We start from the raw sequence: 20,152 nt of genomic DNA, 5'->3' as shown, positions 1-20,152 counted from the left end.
ATGTTCTTCTGATGTTTCTTATTTCATACTGAAATAAGAAACAAAAAGAGCCCGAAGGAACAGGTACCATAAATTCTGTGACTGAAGACAGGCAGCAGTCTGTCTAGTCCAGAAGCCCGTTTCACACAGCGGGCAACCAGCTGTTGCAGAGAACTAAAAAACAGGACATGGAGGTCAAAGCTCTCTGCCCTGCTGTCACCTCTTAGCACTGGCTTTGTACATGGAGGTTTCCTTTAGTAACCATAGCTAGTAGCTGTTGATTGACAGGCCCGTCCTCCACAAATCTTTCTGATCTCCTTTTAAAGCCATCTATACTAGCAGCCATCATTACATCCACTGGCAAGAAACGTCACCATTTAATTTCTCATTGAATAAAGAAGTACTTCCTTTTGTCCATCCTGAATCTACTGCCCATCAACATTCCATGCCCCAAAGTTCTACTATTATGGAAGAAGAAGAAAAAATTCTCCCTACTAACTTTCTCCAATGCATGCATAATTTTATAAACCTCTATCATGCTTTCCCTTAATGATCACTCCCCCCAACTTCATATAAGAGAACTTCCTATGCCCATAACATGAAATGAAGTTTCATAGGATGCTCTTACAGGAAAAGGCCTGCATGTCTATTCTATCAGTACACTATCCATACTAAAACAAAAAACAAAAAAGGCTATCCTTAGAAGGATCAGAACCAAGAAGCAGTTACATTCTAGTTGTATCCAATACGGCAATGGCTGTGGCATGATTTGCTACATGAAAATCCTTAGATTCACATTTCTGCTCTTCTGTAGCCCTCTTCAGATGGTCACAGACTAGGAATCCCATTTCCCCCGGTGGGGGCAGAGGATCCCCTGCTTTCACCCTCTGCTCCACGTTCCACTTACCTGGCCAGTGGAGGAGGAAAGCACAGGAACGGGCCTCCCAAGTACAGTGCCCCGAGAGTGCTCCTGCACTTTGCAGTGGGCTAATTTTGGCCCCAAGTGGGAATGTTTTGGCCCGCTTGAGGTAAAAATTGGCCCACTGTGAAGCATGCATGCGCCTCCACACCTGCATGATGCTGTCACTTCCTGGAAGTGACATCATTGCAAAGTAGGGTTGCCAGCTCCAGGTTAGGAAATTCCTGGAGATTTGAGGGATGAAGCCTGGAGAAGGCAGGCTTTGGGGAAGGAAAGGACCTCAGCATGATATAATTCCATAGAGTCATCCCTCCAAAGCAACTATTTTCTCCAGGGGAACAGATCTCTATGGCCTGGAGATCAGTTGTAATTTTGGGAGATCTCCAGCCACCACCTGGAGGCTGGCTACTTTATCCCAAAGGTGCAGGGGGGGGGGCACGTACTTTGAGCATCATGGGCCCAGGAATAAAGTAAGTGCTAGGTCCCCCACCTTCTGCTGGGAGGATAAAGGGAACTGGCAACCCTATCACAGGCTGAAAATAGGTGTGACTTGCTACACACAATCAGGAATTCTGAAAAAGCATATTTATTTTTATATTCTGCCTTTCTCCTCAATGGTGACCCCCAATTGCTTTAAACTGTTCTCCTCTCCTCCATTTTATCCACACAAGAATCCTATGAGGTAGGTTACACTGAGAGTGTGTGACTAGCCCAAGGTCAGCCAGCAAGCTTCCATGGCAGTGTGGGGATTCGAAACTGGGCCTCCCAGACCCTAGTCCAACACTCTAGTCCCTCACTGGCTCTCCTGATCACAAGGAGAGTGGTGTTTGTTGTATGTTGGCTTCCTTCATTTCAATGAAGGCATATAGATCATTCTACTGTGACCCTGCTCCCCTGTCCCTACCCTACTACACATGCACATGCCATCAATTCCCTGCAAACCATGGAAGAGGCCTTACTTCTCTCAATTACCTAATGCCTTTCTTTTCTCGGCTTAAGCATTGTTTCTCTAGCATTGCACTAACCAAAGTGCTACCATATTAACTTTTGAATGCCAGCAGAACAAGCACGTTAAAAAGTTCACTTTGCAGGAGCCCGTTTGGTGTAGAGGAGCCAGTTTGGTGTAGTGGTTAAGAGCGTGGGACTCTAATCTGGAGAGCCGGGTTTGATTCCCCGCTCCTCCACTTGAAGCCAGCTGGGTGACCTTGGGCTAGTCATAGTTCTCTGGAGCTCTCTCAGCCCCACCCACCTCACAGGGTGTTTATTGTGGGGATAATAATGACATACTTTGTAAACCGCTCTGAGTGGGCATTAAGTTGTCCTGAAGGGCGGTATATAAATCGAATGTTGTTGTTGTTGTTGTTGTTCTTGTTATTATAGGAGCTAAGGTAGGAGGGACCTAGCCCTGATTCTCTGATCTATTAAAGAGAGAGTTTAGGAACTGTATTAAAACCATTGTTTGTAAGAGGCAGCCTAGGAATATTATTTAGAGAAAAAGAGCAGAGAGAGAACCTCTGCAAAGAGAAGTTCTACACATTATGATCTGCTATCTAAAGATAACCTTGCTGCCCGACAACTTCATAGATGTGACCATTGTCTAACGCTGCTACACCTCTGCTTCCCTGGCAATCAAACTGTAGAAGGATCCCTGTCAGGATGTCAGCTTCCTTCTTTCATGTTTGCAGGAGGCTGCCAATAAAATTACCCCTTTGGTTTTCTCTGTTGTATTCTTGTCTTCTTTTCAGTTCAAGCAAGGGGACTTTTCAGAAAGCAAAACTCAGCCTCACATTTTATTTGCACACTATTTAGCCCTTGAGAAATTTAGGCTGGGGCAGTTACCATCTGCTCCCCTACAGTTAAAGCAAAACACAGGCAGAGCATTTTTAGAAGCATTATTTTACTGCAATGAAACACTAGAATTGCCAAGGTCTTGTCAACACATGCTGCCACTTTCTCCAGGGAAACCAATCTGGAGATCAGTTCTAATTCTAGGAGAACTCCAGGCCACACCTGGAAGCTGGCAACCTGAGGGGTAATCAATTTTTTAATGCTCCTCAATGTGAAAAATGAAGTTCAAATAGAAAATTGCTAGAGGAGGAACTGGCTGCGTTAGAACCTTTCTCTCTTTGATGTCATTGTGCTATTGTTTACTTCCAGGGACCTTTTTCCAGAGGGTAACATTAAAAATGGCATCCCACCTAGTTCCAGTCTGAAGTCAAACACTCTCACTCCCTGCCCCTCACCACTCACCTGGCCAGCAGGGGGGGGGGGAGTTGCAGGAACAAGACATGCTCCTGGGATGGTGCAACAACATCACTTCCTGGGAGTGACGTCATCGCACCGCCCCTAGAGCACTCCAGTGCTTCGCAGCAGGCCGATTTGAGCCTCAAATTGGGGCTCAAATTTACCTGCTGCAAAGCGCCAGCATGCTCCTGCACCTGCGTGATGACATTGCCCAGAAGTAATGTAATGGAAGCATGCCCTCACAGGTGAGTGTTTCTTGCCAGGAGGGTAAAAGGACCTGGTAACGCTATCTCTCACCTTGCTATTCTGTCATTTCATTCTGTGGCAAATATAGGTCAGGCCTGGCTGGGCAAAGGGGAGACTTGGTGTGATGGGGAAAGACAATGTTAACTGTGAAAGACAAGGCTAATTTAAAAGGTTGCAGCTCCATTTTTGGAAAAGGGAGAACAGTGAGAATGGCCTCTATAACCCTTACCTCCCTTGACATTCCCTCACTGAAAAACACCTCAGCAAGCTGCTTTAGCTCTCTCATGTGGAAAAAATAAATAGTCACCTGCAGGACTTTGCGGGGGGGGGGGGAGAGGTGGTGGAACTCAGTGGTGGAACTCAAGACCGCACAATGACATCACTTTGGGTCAGCTGGAACAAGGGGGGAGTTTTTTAAAGTTTAAATTGCCCTCGGCAAAAATGGTCACATGGCCAGTGGCCCCACCCCCTGATCTCCAGACAGAAGGGAGTTTAGATTGCCCTCCACTCCACCCTCTGTCTGGAGATCAGGGGGCAGGGCCACCAGCCACGTGACCATTTTAAGAGGTGCCGGAACTCCGTTCCACCGCGTTCCCGCTGAAAAAAAGCCCTGGTTACCTGTAAATATTGTGGGTATCATGGATGTGTTCCTAATACAAGGTTCTACCAACTTCATCACTCAGTACAGTCCTTGGCTATTCCATACACATCAGGAGAGTTAAAAGAATTGTTTGTAGGCTCCATTAAATCACAAAGCATGTGCACAGACCATGAGGCTGAATTGCAAGAAGCTTTCTGGTTCAATGTCAATATCCCCATTTTGATTTCATTTCTCCCTTGTGAGATACGAATTGGTACAATTCCACACCAACTTCTTTTTCTCCATTCCCAGTTTTTCCTGTTCAAATGAACCCATTTTTCAATGTCATTTTTGTATCAACTGGGTATGAATACAAAAATCGCATGTGCATAAGAATGGCATATTAAAGTTCTTGAAAATTGTTTAAATTCTGATGCATGCGTCCTCAGTCAAGTTATTGGAGTTTTTGAAAAATCACATTTGTCATTTGAAATCTAAGATGTCATTGTCTATATTTTAATATTTTGTGGCCAAAAAACTGAAATGAATCAATGAAATAAAAAAGAAATACCAAAGGCCCTATCATCTTGCCACTTCCATGCATGCTACACAATATGGGAAATTCAGCCATTGAGAAGTACTTGGGGGAGTCTTTAGCCCATGCAAATCAGTGGTTAGTCACAATGAATTAAACTCACAGAAACTAAAACTTCATATTAATTTACCCACATTCTCTTTTATAGCCATTTGCACTCAATTACGTTTCACATTCTCAAGCACAGTCAGTTCTAATTATATTCTCTGCTGTACTTAGTTATACTAGTAATAATACTCAGTCACAGGCCTAGGAAAGCATATTAATACTCATACCCAATCACACAAATAGAAACCCATAGACATTTCCCTCTTATAAAACTGGAACAGAAATCAGAGTTTGGCGGCATTTTGCTTTGCTTTGTTTTCATTTTTAATGGATTATGTGCTGCCACTGGTGTTTTAGAGCAACTGCATATACATTATGCTTGTCAGGTATCCACCTAAGATAAATGTGCACCTAAAACTATAAAGCAGGAACATGACACAAGTGTTTTTATAAACATTCATATTATATTTTTATATTTACCAGGGAACAGATTTTGGCTGTAGCTCCTGTCAGGCAAAAATCTAAAGTATATCAAACTAATAACAAAGCCAGTTGTGGGAAAAATACAATGGACTCTAGAAAGGGGAAGGCAGGCAGGCGGGCATTGCCTCCTCTTCCATGACTGATCCTGGCCAAGTGAAGGAGGGGGCAGACATTGCCACCTACTCCACTCCTGATCCCAGCGGGGTGAAGGGGGTGGGCATTGCCTCCTGTTCTGCGCCTGATTCCAGGCGGGTGAAGGTAGGGTGGGCATTGCCACAGACAATGTAGCATCACAAGGATTGTGGCCAACTGAATGGAGCCAACCAGAGGTGGGCACAAACCAAAACACAAACTGAAGTTCATTACAAACTGGGCTGATTCGTGATTTGCGAACTGGTGATTCGTGGGAGCTCATTTCTCACAAACCATGACACATTTTAGCCTGGTTTGTTTGGTTCAGATTTTGGTTTGTCACTGCAGACAGCCTGGCACCGGTCAATCAGTTTCTGAGGCAACAGGGGGAGATGGGCTCTCTGCAGACCTTCTGCTGACCCGAAATTGACACTTTCACGAACCGAACGAACCAGTTCGTGAACCGGGGCAAGTTCGTAAAAGTTTGTGGTTTGTGAAACGCAACGAATAATGAACTGCGCGGTTTGGAATTTTCCCAGTTCGTGCCCTCCTCTAGTGCCAACTGATGCAAAAAAGCACATGACCAGTTCATGATGACCCAGAGGCATAAATAATCCAGGCAAATTGTAAGCATGCATCAACAGTGATTACATGGACATGTTCCACGCTGAATGCTATCATCAATCAGACATAAAGCTACTCAAAATACTGCTTAATGTTAAATACAAGCACATGTCAAGTTGTTCAGAGGAAGTATTTAACTCAATGGAGAATGGGCACTGGAAACAAAGTTGCTTGGCTTTTTCAATGAGTCCCACACAAGCCTGAAATATCTTTAACTACATCACACATGTGCATTGCCTAAAAACAAAGTATACCTTCCCCTCAGAACTTGTTTTCATTTGCATGCAATTTCACACAGATGAAATCAATTAATTAATAGATCAAAACTCAACGTGAAATATAGTCAAAGCTTTTAGGCTAGAGCCAGACACATCCAAAACAGGAATTGGTGGGGATAGCCTAGGCCCTATCGAAAACACATATTTGGCTTTGGATGGAGAGCTGATCAAACCATGAGGTGGGACAACAGGCATTCTATCCTCTCTTCGTTTTCCACTCCTCAAGTTCCTAAAATGATTATCTCCTTAAAAGTTCAAAAATTTTGTTTATTAGTTTTATTTTAAAAAACCCTCATTTATTTTGCACTTCAATAGGAGATAGCTTAAGATGAGGATAAGCCAATCAGTGCCATGTACAAGCATACTCTGAAAGGCTTTCTTGACTACACAGGGGTCTGGCCAATCAGAGCTGTGCAAATTTGTTCTCCACCCAGTTCTGGATAGAAGAGAATACACAAGTTGCAACAATCATACTCTCAAAGTTGGCTCAGTGTTGTATTTCTGTACATCATGACAGACCGTTGAAATAAATTCTGGGTAAATGTTCGAGGTAAAACCCCCAAGAGGACAAAATAGAACCTAATGTCCAACTGAGCACAGGTAGCACATAAGAAAATATATTCAACCTTACCCTATTACATTTCCTTTGTCCAACACTTCCTTGCTTTTTGTGTGTCTGTGCTAGCCTCAAGATACATCTACAGGTAAATTAACAATGCTATGTTGTGAGCAGAGATGGGCACGAACTGCAATACGAACAAAAAAAAGCCACACACAGCCCAATCCACTGTCCGCAAGCAAGCTGTTCGTGAGGCCCCGTTCCTGGTGAACATGTGTTCATTCCAAGCCTTCTTTGTGGCGTTTGTCAGCTGTTCGTAAAGCCAGATAGTCTGGTTCGTAAAGCCAGATAGTCTGACGCCTTTCAATCAATTCCCCTGGCAACATAGGCATGGACTGTCTGAACTCTGTCTGAACTCTTTCCGGCTTTCCTTCTGGCTTATAACCCCTCAAAGTAGCTTCCAGCAGATGGTCCAGTTTTTTCCACCGTGAAAAGAAAATGACAGGAAAGGGAGGGACCCATGGATCATGGATTTCCCAGGGTCCATTCTCTCTGAAACTTGGGGGGTCTTCAGAGGACAGTGAGGACTATGTCCCCTGCAAATATGGTGGGTATTGGACATTGGGAAGGTCAGTTTGTAACCCCTCAAATTAGCTTCCAGCAGACAGTCCAGTTTTTGCCACTGTGAAGAGGAAATGACATGAAGGGGGAGACCCATGGACTCTCCTTTCCCTGGCTTAAGTTCAGCTAAGTCCCAAGGGGGCCGTTCTGGCTTCCATGAACCTCCTACTACGAACATGTTCGTGAACATGTCATGTTCATTGATGTTCATGAATCCCTGTTCGTGGATGGCAATGAACAACGAACATCGTGTTCGTTTTTTTTTTCCTGTTCGTGCCCATCTCTACTTGTGAGTCTACTTTTGAAAATGAGTCATGTGAGTAGCTGGTAGAAAACCATTCCCAAGGGAATAGAAAGAGATTCCAAGGGGTAATCTGTCCATCTGCTCAACGTATATTTTTGTAAGTCCTGCTTCTCCTACAAAACCAAGTTTCTTCCCCAAGGGTCTAATTACAGAGCAATTGTTCTCACTAGACATCAGGTAATTTTTTAAAAAATGAATAATTTAATGATCCTTCATGTTGGCAAACCCAGGAAGGCTCTTATTCCAGCTGGTTCTACAGTTCCTGCTTAGCAGTCAGGGCAGGAAACCACCTGAGTATCTAGGACAAAGGGAAATTCTGACAAGAATAACGTACTGAGCCACAGCCAACGTTTTTAAAGGAATAGAGAGAAGCAATCTATTCTCACCATGTATTCTCCCTGCCTGATATTAAACGATATGTCACTCCCCTCCCTCCACCAACCAAAATAAATTATCTTACAGCACTGGGCTGACTAGATATATATATATATATAAAGAAAATACCTGGGAGCAATTTGTATCAAAACAAACAGAAGATTGCCAGGCAATCCGAACCATATTTTCTCAGGAATAATTTTAATGGAATGATCTGGAACTATGTGTTATGTGGGAGATTCGATCTCCTGACATATTTTTAAATGCTGGAAGGCAGCTGTGGGGAGAAGGGGTGTTTAACTCTCCTATGCAATTTTCTGATAGAAGTTCAAGGATGGGAAAACCTCTTATTGGTCATAGGATGGGGAAAAAGTTACGCGCCAGCATTGCCCCTTGTGATTTTCTACCACTAAGTACATTTTTGTAAAGAAAACAACAAAATGGAAAGGGTTAACCACCCCCCTCAGCCCCTCCAAGCCAGTCCACCGGACCCCACAGTTGTATAAAAGTACATCAGAAGATCTGATCACAGCTCTCCGACTTTATGTGTAGCTCATCCTTTCCATCCAAGTGTATATAGAATGGCATCCTTGGGCTGCAAACCTCTACAAAGGCTGTAATCCTAAGAACACCTTCCTGGGAATGAGCCCCACGGAATAAAACGGGACCTACTTCTAGCAGATGTGCTTAGGATTGTTCCCACACTTACACGAGTGTTAGTCCAACTGAAATCATTGGGTCTTCCTTGGAATTAGAATACATAGGATTAGGTGGCACGGCACAGCAGCAATATGAATTTCATGTCACTATTGTGCATAAACCCTCTTAAAACAAAGGAAAGGTTCGACTTCGGCACTTTTGCCTTGGCAAGGTTCTTGTAGGACTCAGGCATATGCAAGATAGACAGCCAAGTGAACAAAGGATGCTTTTGAGATCATGTCTGTTTCATGTCTGCTGCTACTTTTGAATTTCAGCTGGTGGTTGATTTGCCCCTTCCTCAAACCTATTTAGGTAAAGGTAGTCCCCTGTGCAAGCACCAAGTCATTACTGACCCATGGGGGGATGTAGCACCACGATGTTTTCTTGGCAGACTTTTTACGGGGTGGTTTGCCATTGCCTTCCCCAGTCATCTACACTTTACCCCCAGGATTAATTTCATCTATTTTTTGTTCATTTTCTTCTCACCTTGGGGGAGGAGCCAAAGCATCATCCTGCTGTATCCTAAGAATAACCTTGTAAGGAGTAATTTGTGATCCAGGGACATCGTGGCTGACCAAGGATCCAAAGACAGGTTTATACAGCCAGCACGTTTGATTTTTAGCTAGAAAATTTGCAGTTTTGGCTAGGTAATTTTTTCTACCAAAAATGTTAGGTGGTGCAAATATTTCCAAAGCCACTGTTTCTGCTGGCTTTGCCTCCTTTTGCACTTTCCCCCCTTGACTGATGTTTCTTATTTCTAGATTAATCGTATGGATGATCCCACCTAATCAGGTATCATGCAGAGAGCAGGATGATATTCCCCCCAATCAAATTGGTCTATGGGATGAGACCTGCTAGGGCAATTTAAATGATTAAGCGAACACTTTTGCAAAGAGTTCAGAGAGAAAGAAAAATGCCCCTCCAAAGGATACATTTTTCAGCACTGCATGAAATTAGAACACACACACACACAATTTGCAAGTCGTTTCAGTTCCAGTGTGAAGCCGTATTATGTTCCAGAATAGTTCTATGGAACTGTGGTTATAATTTTCAAGGTCTTCAAATGGCAGTGGCTTAAGCACGTAACTTTCCACTTTCTATGCAGAGATTAACACGGTGTTTCTTAATTTTTTTTAATAGTGTGGATTGGTTTTCCCTCTCCTTTGCTATCAGGCAAACCATCTCCTTTGTTATCATCTAATATCTCTATAGCAACCACACCAATTACTTGCATAGGAAAGTAACATCAGGAAAGTATATTTTTAGATGCCTTTTAATGTGTAATTTACCAGTGGGAAACTAAAAGGCGAACCACCTCCACGCCAGTGAGTACTTCAAGAACTACAAACCAGAATCTGAACATGTCTACTCATTTAACCTTTGTTTCACACACACACACACACACACACACACACACACACACACACACACACACACACACACACACACACACACACACACACACACACACACACACACACACACACACACACACACACACACCTGTCTTAACTCAATTTTGTTTTCAGAGACTCACACGCTTGACACTGTATGCAATGATCGTCACTGGCCTCTAGCTTATCAGTATCTCAATTGCTATCTTAAAGGCACACTAATATCCAAAATGTTGCTGGTAAAACCAACTGGAGTCTTCCTCGAGTGGGTTTTTTTCATTGTGGTTCTGGCCCTACACTGGTTTGGTATCCCCTGATTTTCTGCATCATAACAATTATATATCGATATAACGATATTCTAGTGCTGATTTTTAAAAAATTACAAAAGCTCTGGTGGTCTTGGAGAGGTTGCCAGTGGCCACAACCAATGTTAGAAAAAGGTGGTGTAGTTTGAAAGGGACATTGTGCTTCACAAAAGGATGTAAATGCTGTTTGAAACCACCATCTCCACATCACAGAGGGAGGGCCACATCGACTCTCCCCAATAGCCAGCTGCAGTCTCCCCACATAGGAATGCTATCCTTCCCCACAACAGTGTGGATATCAATGGAGTTTTTTCTCTTCATACCTAATCATGTGTTCCTTTTTGATCTTTTTAAAATTCAGTCATTATATTGATAGATCAATACAAGCATGTACAAAAAGTAAAAAGGGGGGTGCTGTGACATCACCAATGACAACACCCTCCCTTGAAAATTTTGATTATTTAAGGCATATGCAGAAGAAAATAAACCGACTTCACAACTATAAAAATGCAGAGGGACAGCAGACATGCAGAAGAACCATGCCCTATTCCACCGCTTGTAGATTGACTGCCAAGAAAATCAGCAGTAAATCAAGTGTGTAGAAAAGTCCTGGGTTGTCTAGGGAAATATTATATCTATCGGCTTTATAGGCAAGTTTCACAGATAATGCTTATTTCTTCAAGGTTACAGTCTCATTTGTGAATTTTAATGACTTTATTGACACAGTGACCTAAATAGATAATTAGGGCTGTTAATTTATTTTATTTGAATTGTGAAAGTGTCAGAAGACAAGCAATAGGCAGTTCTAAAGCTCCCATTCTAAGTTTTCTTTTTTTAAAAACCCCCACATTTCTTGTCCTCATGAGGCTAATTAACACAGACACCAGAAATATTGTGTGATCCATGCCTATCTCCATGCATCTATTTGTGCATGCGCCTCACTCATCACACGATCTCTCTTTTTTGCAGTGTACTCTACTGATAGCATAGGAGGTGCTGAGTTGCCAAGAGGCAATGGTTCTTTGCAATATGGAAAACTATGAGCATGCTTTTGGAAAGGAAATAGATTTATTTACGCAATCTAGAGATCATATTCACGGAACAGTGAAGAAGGGAGCTCTGACTCTCAAAAACATATACCCTGAAAATCTTGTTGGTCTCTAAGGTGCTGCTGGACTCAAATCCTGCATATTCACAGAAGAGTCAACGTAGGAGAATAATATATATCCCTTCAGCTTCTTGGAATCCCTGAAGTATAAGAGCAGACGGGGCTCCCTCTGGCAAGGAATACAGCACTGCACTGCAGCAGCAGTCTGGGCCAAGATTCCATGCAGCAGAAGGGACATGAGCATGTATTATTCTCCTGCATTGACTCATCTGTGCTTCTGATTTCATTTCTGTAGACTTGTCTAGATTACTTAAGATAAATCTGTTTCCTTTCCAAAAGTGTGTTCATTGCGCTCCATATCACAAGAACCAGTGGCAAAATGGGTGCATAGAAGTGTGTGGATATACAGATAGGTATACGACAACAGAGCACATTCGGCACAGGATGGAGTGGGATTTACTCCTGTGGTCCACAGCATGTACAGCCTACATGCTAGGTGATCATACTGACCATAGCACAAAAATATAGTGTCCAAGGTTTCTGATGTTACCTTTAGTACTGAAAAACATGTTCAAGCGCCTGAGGGAAATCAGACATATTGTTTCTTAATAGAGCTGCCAACTGCCTGGAGGAAAAAAACTGTCGTGTCCCTTTACTAGAGGCTGAATAGAATGTTTTTTTTTTTCCCCAGGTGCTGTTATGTACCTATATGCCTTGAAAAGTTTCAGTTGCTGATTTCTACACATTAAGTCTCTGTTAAAGGAGCAGGACACTTTTTCTCCAGGCGCTTAGCCCAATGGACTCAGAACTGCATTTTGTTTTCCTGAGATAGTAAAGAAATAACGAGCCTAATTTCTGTCAAGTCCTTGCTGATAAATCTTCAGGCTTCAGAAATAGCAAGAAGCCTTCTTCATTGCTCTATTGACTGTGTCTTATTACATCTTAGTCAGTATATCGCGGGTTATCTTGTTTTTGTTTCTGCCAGTTTTCTCTGCGATTCTCTCTCCTTGTTATGTTTTTCAGTTAAGCAAAGGGTTAAACCAAAAGAATATGGATTCCTAGGGAGGCTTCCCCCCCTTAATCATTAGTGAGTTTTTTCTCTTTTCTTTCACGTAACTGTGTGTGTACTTTTCTCTCAGTTTGTACATACTCCTTTCCTTCTTAATTCTGCATTTCCTCCAATATTCTTTAGATGTGTTGGGGGATTCAATCCCATGTCTCTTGGATTTCAGATTTTGCTCAAATGCTTATGAAACAAAACACAGCATGAAAGGGAGAAAAAGGCCCAAAGAAATGCAGCACAATATTGAAAGTAAAGTGTGATGGACAACAGTAACTGGACCTCCTCAATGATATTGTCCAGTTGGGCAAGCGTTGATAAACGTGGTCGGCCTTATCAGGGAAAGAAATGTCAGTGGCCTTCCCTCTGGGCGGTCGTTAAACTGGAAGGCTTGCTTCTCTGTTCAAGAAACTGCATGAATATGGATTGGTGACGCTCAACTACAGCTGTGGGAAATGACAAGTAATGTGAGGCCTGAGAAGGATATTTAGCCTCACTGCAAAGCTGGTCACAGTTCTCTGGAGCTCTCTCAGCCCCACCCACCTCACAGTGTGTTTCATTGTGGGGATAATAATGACATACTTTGTAAACTGCTCTGAGTGGGCATTAAGTTGTCCTGAAGGGTGGTATATAAATTGAATGTTGTTGTTGTTGTTGTTATGTGGAATTCTTGTGACTTTTTTTTAATGTGGTAACCAAATTACGATCCTTTGGGCCTAGAAAAATATATGTCTCAGGATGTCCCCTCCTGTTCTCCTTCCTTGCTGGGATAGTCACTGGAAGTCAATCTTCTAATTTTAAAAAATTATTTATAACATTATTTTTATCCTGTACATCCCCCAGGGAGCTCAGGGATTTTTTCCCCCTGTAGTTGGATTTTAATTAATATTTTAAATGTTTTGTTTTAATTGTTTTTCATTTGTAAGCCACTGTGGGTAGGGTTCATGGTGTAGTGGCATGAGATTTTTCTAGACAGACAGACAGATGAATGTATGCTCCTTTTCTCTTATCCTCACAGTCATCTTGTGAGGTAGATTAGACCAAATGCTCATAATTCACATTATAGTCATCCAACTGACTGCTGTGATATATATCTACCTGTTACATTTCATCCTGCCTTTCCTACAAAGAACTCAGGGCAGCACACATAATTATTCTATCTCATTTTTTTCCTCACTGTAATCCTGAGGAAGGTAAAGCTGAGAGAGAGTGACTGGTCCAGATATAGATTGGAACCCAGGTCTCCAGCTTCATCCAGGCATTTTGTTTAGTATAATAATGATGGTTTAACCCTCAGTTGTGGCTGTTTATATAACATGCCCAGTAATGCTCTTATTTGCTCATTCATTACAGCTCTCCATTGGACTTGAATAATTTTAGCCTAATGTTTTATCTGTTGCTTTTATTCACTGTCTTGAAATTGTTTCATTTGCTGTACAAGTTTTATGTTGTTTATTTCGTCTTATTCGTGTTGTCTTAGATAGGATATTTTTATTGCTTTAATGTTTTTACCTTGCAAGCTCCATTGACCATTGCTGATGGAAAGTGTGGCCTAAAAGTACTACACATAAATAAAATGAGTGGCACCCCCTCAGATGTTACATAAACACTACTGAATTTAAAGCTCCTCTTCATCTACCCCCACCCCAATTTCTTTTCTCTGTGCTATCAAAACTAGTGATTATATAGAAAAATGCCATGCATTTCTCTGAAGTTCTCAGCATTCAGCCAGCCCTGAGGGCTTAAAGCTGCCAAAAGGACACGTTCACTTCACACTTACAGTTGGTCTCATCAGGCAGCTTTTTAAAAACGCTCCTGAGGAGAAATGATACATGAAAACAAAAAAGCTGAAGGCAGCTCTGCAGTAAAAAGATTTGTTGCACTCCAATGCTTACTATGTACCATACAGAGAAGCCAAAAGGAATCTCATGAAAAGGCACAAGTTCACACTGCATGGCAGTGGCCAGACCAACCCAACAGCAGCCTTAACGCAAGCTGGAAAGTGATTTCGTCTAGACATTGTTACCAAATACTTCAATCCTGTTGTTTCGGCCCCCGAATCCCAGTTTCAATTTTGCTCCTGTCTGTAAACTGAACCTGTAAGTCTTTTATCTTTGCACTGTTTTTTTTACTTCACATCAAAACTTTCACGTAAAATATACACCAAAAAAAGGCATATTTGTACATCCCTCTTCTCATCTTTTGTGAGAAAAAGCACTGTACTAGGTTGCTTCCCACATAGACTTCTGCGGGTGCAAGGAGGGTGGGAGAATTTCAGTAATGACTACTTCCCATGGCAACCCGAAATGCCCCATGATATGCTGTACTTGGAAGATGGGGGATCCCCAGGAATAGTCCGAAATCAGAGGTCTCCTATAGAAGGGTTTTTTGGGGTGTGTGTGTGAAAATTGTCCCCCTTGCCTATTCACAAATATCTAAGCAGGACCCAACCATTGAATCTTGAATAGCATATATTTTTACATGTGAAGTATTTAAAAATCTATTTATGGTTTTAATAGTATAAATTAACTTTAAATGTGTTTTAAAATGCTGTAATCCGCCCTGAGCAGGAATGTATAACTGACCATCTGAGGTTTCTGTGTGTATATGATTTTAATTGGTGAATTTTATTGCAAAATCTGTTGTGTTATTGTATTTTATGACTGTTGTACCCTGTCCTGAGCCCACTTGCAGAGAGGGTGGGTTAAACACCGAATAAACTAAACTAAACTTCGTGGGGAGGGTGGAATAGAAATCCAAAGAAAGCAAATAAATAAATTAAAAAAATATATTTATGATGGATCTCTGGGAACTGCTGAGATATGTATCAGCAAGCAACTAAAACAAGAAGCTAAAAATAAAGAGTACTTCTGCAACTGGGTCTACGAATGACCTATTCTCAGAATTTATACTTTCCCAGAACAAAGATTACTTACATACCACCAATCCTATGCAATCCTACGTAAGCACTACTACATTCAGTGAAGCTTACTGCCAAGTAAACATGTATAGGACTATAATCTTTGGCTATTTTTTAAATATAGTAAAGTCACAAAGTCACAAAGCTGACTTCCAAGAAGTCACATCATGGATCAATGTCACTACAGTATTCTATTCCCTCTTTTTTCTAGTGCTGCATAGCAATCTCGGCACATGGACACATGAAGCTTCCTTATGCTGAATCAGACCAGGATCAATATTGTCTACTCAGCCTGGCAGTAGCTCTCCAGGGTCTCAGGCAGAGGTCTTTCACAACACCTACCACCTGATCCTCTGAACTGGAGATGCTGGGGGTTGAACTTGGAACCTCCTGCATGCCAAGCAGTTGTTCTACCACTGAGCCACGGCCCCTCCCTGCCTTTAATCCCAGATTGATTAAGCTACAATTCTCTCTAAAAGTAAATTCTATGGCAACCATTATATGTCCAAGGGATCACACTTTCCGATATAATAAACCTTCTGTTTATTTACATTGACTTCTGCAGTTTTGAAATGGCCAATGGGAGCTGAAGTGAGTTACCTTATAGATATCCAGAAATCCACACTGGTGGTCAAATCGCGTGTAGAGCTCATTGAGCATGCTGATCACCTGCATGGGGGTGCACTGAGCACAGACAGCTGTGAAGCCAACAATGTCCGAGAAGAGCATGGTCACGTCATCAAACTTCCTGGCCTGAACTTGATGCCCTTGCCACAGCTGCTGAGCCACTTCTTCCGGGAATATGGAAATAAGAAGGTCCACCGTTTTCTTCTTCTCCTCTTCCAGGGCCTGGTGTGTTCGTTCCAACGTTGCCTTCAGTTTGTCCATCCGCTTCTTCAAGCCATCCTGAGCCTTTGCCTGCTCCCCAACAAGGATGACATCGCGGGTAGCGTCATGGATTGGTATGTCTGAAAGGTGGAGTCCTCGGCCCATCAGTTCATCCAGCTTGTCCACGCAAGGGGAACCCAAAAACAAAATGGAACTGGATTCTGGGACGTGGATCATTTGCCCTTTGATTTCCATCACCTGCAAAACACAGAAATTGAACCATAACGATATGCTAATAACAACAGGAACAGCAAAATCTTAAGGTAAACTCTCAGGCTTCTTGAAATGCTATTTTTAGCAATATTTAGTGCTTTCCATTTTTTTTTTAAGTGCCAGTACTCACATATAAAACTGCACTGTTTTCCACCAATTCTCCACTCAGTACTGGGGCAAGCCCCCCGCCCCCAAGGTGCTGGTACTCAGCACCAGTGTGTATTGCCACATAAAGCACCCCATAAAGGCAACATTTACCTGCTTCCCTGGGTTCATCTTTTGGCATTAACATAAGGTAATAAATACCAGCCTTAATTTGAAGCTTTAACTAGCTTACCCACTTCAATACATTTTTTTTCTCAACCCTTCTTTAGAATCATGAATAGCTCTCTATGCCTTGGCCTGTGTGGCCCAGACAAGCCTGATCCTGATGGGAGACCGCCACAGAAGTCCTGGGTCTCTATCCAGAGGTAGGCAATGGTGAACAACATGTGTTAGTCTGCTGTCTTGAAAACCCAAGAGGGATTGCTGTAAGTCAGCTGATCCAGAGGAGTTAACCGTGTTAGTCTGTAGTCGCAAAATAGTAGAGTCCAGTAGCACCTTTAAGACTAACCAACTTTATTGTAGCATAAGCTTTTGAGAACCACAGTTCTTTTCGTCAGATGCACCTGATGAAGAGAACCCTTATGCAGATGCATCTGAGGAAGAGAACTGTGGTTCTCAAAAGCTTATGCTACAATAAAGTTGGTTAGCCTTAAAGGTGCTACTGGACTCTTTACCATAAGTCAGCTGTGGCACTTTCCACCACCAAGGTTCTTTAGAAAGTACCATTCCATTGATCAGCTCAGAAAAAAGGCTATGCATAAGATGTAAGGATACCAAATGTCCTGTCCCTTTTAATAAATATTTAATATGCAGAAATGAGCAGTTAAAACTATTCATGGCATGGAGCTAAATAACATCACCTGACAACTGCTGCAGATCAAACTGATATTAAAGGGACAGCTAAAGGAATCAGTTTAAAAGTCGGTGACCCTAACATGAAGTCTCTCCCTTTCCCTGTCATTTTAGGTTGCTCTTCCTTCGGGGAGACTCTTGGCCTTTCATATGCATGACATGGCATAAGTATGCTCAGCTGGTCTGCCTCCAAAAAAGAAATCATCAAAAGAGCTGTGCATGTCCATACAGGACCTGACAGGCTCAAGAGACCAAAGTGAGTCATGGAAGCAATCTGCAGCCAATCTACATATGAAAGGTAGCATTAAAAAAAAATACCACAGCAAACTCGACATGAGCATAGCTAATGATACCATTTGCTTCTAAAATCCTTCAGGCGAGAAAAGCAAATTCCAGAGTTGGTGTCTCTCTGATAACTAACTCTAAATTCATGATGAAAAGACAGCATAAAGAAGGATGATATTAATCTGAATAAAGATGAGGACAGAATAAAATACATGGCACTAAAAATGCCAAATCAAATGAAACTGAACAAATATAAGATTGTGAAACTCTAGCTTGGGAAATTCCTAGGGCTTTGGGTATAGTGATTGGGGAGGGTAGAATTTGGGGAGGGGAGGGAGCTCAGAAGAGATATAAGGTCCCCTTAGGACTTCCATTTCTCCTAAACTCTATGGTATACTATAGAGTCCACCCTCTGAAGCTTCCATAGCCTTCAGGGGAACCACTCTCTGTAGTCTGGAGATCAGCTGTAATTCTGGGAGAACTCCAGGTTCCATCTTGAGCTTGTTAACCCTAAAACAGAGATTTGCCACAAACAATGAAGCTGCCTTTCTTCAATGCAGGTTAAGGATTCCTCAAGGCCACCCTTGTCTAATCTAACAGCTGTGGCTTTCAAGTAAAGAAGAGAGGTTGTTCCCAATATGACAAACCAATAACATTTCTTGGATCCCTTTGGGTTTTAAACCTTTGCAAATCTGCATATATATATATATATATATATATATATATATATATATATATATATATATATATATATATATATATATATATATATATATATATATATATATATATATACCCTATTACATTGTTTATTGACATGCCTTTGAAATTGCCTGTACTGATGCACACTGTGCAATCCGCCTTGAGTCTCACTGAGAAAGGAGGACTATAAATAACAAATAAAATAAAAACGAACTAAAGATGATACAAATACCTGAAAAATTCCCCCCTCCCCCCGGCGCACCTTTTTAATGCAGCCTAAAGGAGAGTTCTGAAGAACGCAAAAAACTTGTTTTGCATAATTCAGCTTGGCCTTAAGGAAAATTTTTTTCATGGCTTTTGTTTTTGTTTTAGTGAGTATATACACCACCCATGGTTGATAAACACGGGCCCAGTTAGACACTGTCAAGGTGACTGCCTCTCCCCCCCCCCCCGGTACTTGTTCCTAATATCCAAGCCACTGTTCAGCCTTCCCGTGCCCCCAATTCCACCCTCTTTTCCCCATCTGCAGGTCCTGCACTGCCAACCTCAGGGTCCCCTGGCACCCCCCTCCTGCTGACAAACAACAGATTCACTAAGCCAGTATAACTTTTTTTCCCTCCCAGTCTTCCTTTGTGCTCTGCTGTGAAGGGAGGCTTAGAAAAGCGTAACTCCCAAATAGGTTCTCTCCACCATTCACCTCTTGCATATAGATGTGCGCCGAGCTACTCAACCCAACAACTGGCTCCAGGATTCTAAAATGCTCGTCTACATTTTTAAAAAGAGCTATAGCTCATCACTGAATATACAAAGCAAGCGCATGCACAGGGAACGAGCGTAAAAGGGCAGATAAGGGAAAAAAAAGGTTTCAGCTCTTAGTACAAAAGACACAGTAGTTTACGGTCTGGATTGGGGCCTCTCTCCCTCCCTCCCTCCCCCTCTCTCTGCCTCTTCTTCCTTTTCCCTTGCCTGACCCTATTCAGTTTTGGAGCTTTATGCACACAGTATGTTGCTGCTAGCTTCAGAGTTCCCCTCCCTCTTGCAATTGCATTTGTTTGTGTGGGGGGGAAAACATCTAAGAGTCTGCTGTTGGCATTCCACTTCAAAGCTCAGGTGCCAGAAGGGTAAGCCTACACATTGCCACAGGTGCACATGACTGAATGGCTGTGGGCTCCTGAGAAGGGTATTGACAACTGACCGGGATATTTTTTTAAAAAAAAAAAAACAACACAGCTCGCCTTGCTTCTGTGTGCAGAAATGAGCATCCAAAGTCTTCCAGGGCATGGGGGGTAAGCATCATTAGATGCTCATGTCTGCAGCTCATAGTGCTTGGAAGGCACACAGGCCAGGAAAAAGCTGGCAACTCAAGCTTATATAGCAGCATGTATAATACTGTTGTGAGTTTGAGGCAAGTGAGGCTGTAACCTACAGTGGCTCACAATGGGAGTCAGGAATGTGATAAAAGAATGCTCTCCCCCCGCCCCTTCCTGGCTGTGGATGTTTCTTCAACAGGAGCTAATCTGGTTTCCATCAGAGAAGCTGAAATGTCTGGGTAAGGAAAAGGCTGAAGTTTTGAACTGTGAGAGCTGACTGAAAGTGAACCCCCTGGGGGGTACAAGGTTACTCTCTGGGAATCT

At 42.3% G+C, this 20,152-nt stretch overlaps 1 protein-coding gene across 1 annotated transcript in view; it reads right to left on the bottom strand.

Annotated features, from left to right (window-relative positions):
* Nucleotides 1–20,152, bottom strand: part of GUCY1A2 (guanylate cyclase 1 soluble subunit alpha 2) — a 205,403-nt gene that overhangs the window by 80,488 nt on the left and 104,763 nt on the right. Inside the window, exon 5 of the mRNA XM_054974281.1 lies at nt 16,074–16,559. Within this exon, the coding sequence (XP_054830256.1) occupies nt 16,074–16,559 (486 nt within the window). The remainder of the gene's footprint in view (nt 1–16,073; nt 16,560–20,152) is intronic.

The sequence above is a fragment of the Eublepharis macularius genome, chromosome 3, assembly GCF_028583425.1.
Source record: "Eublepharis macularius isolate TG4126 chromosome 3, MPM_Emac_v1.0, whole genome shotgun sequence".
Lineage (NCBI taxonomy): Eukaryota > Metazoa > Chordata > Lepidosauria > Squamata > Eublepharidae > Eublepharis > Eublepharis macularius.
The sequence above is the reverse complement of the archived record's forward strand: the minus strand, read 5'-3'. Positions and strand labels throughout refer to the sequence as shown.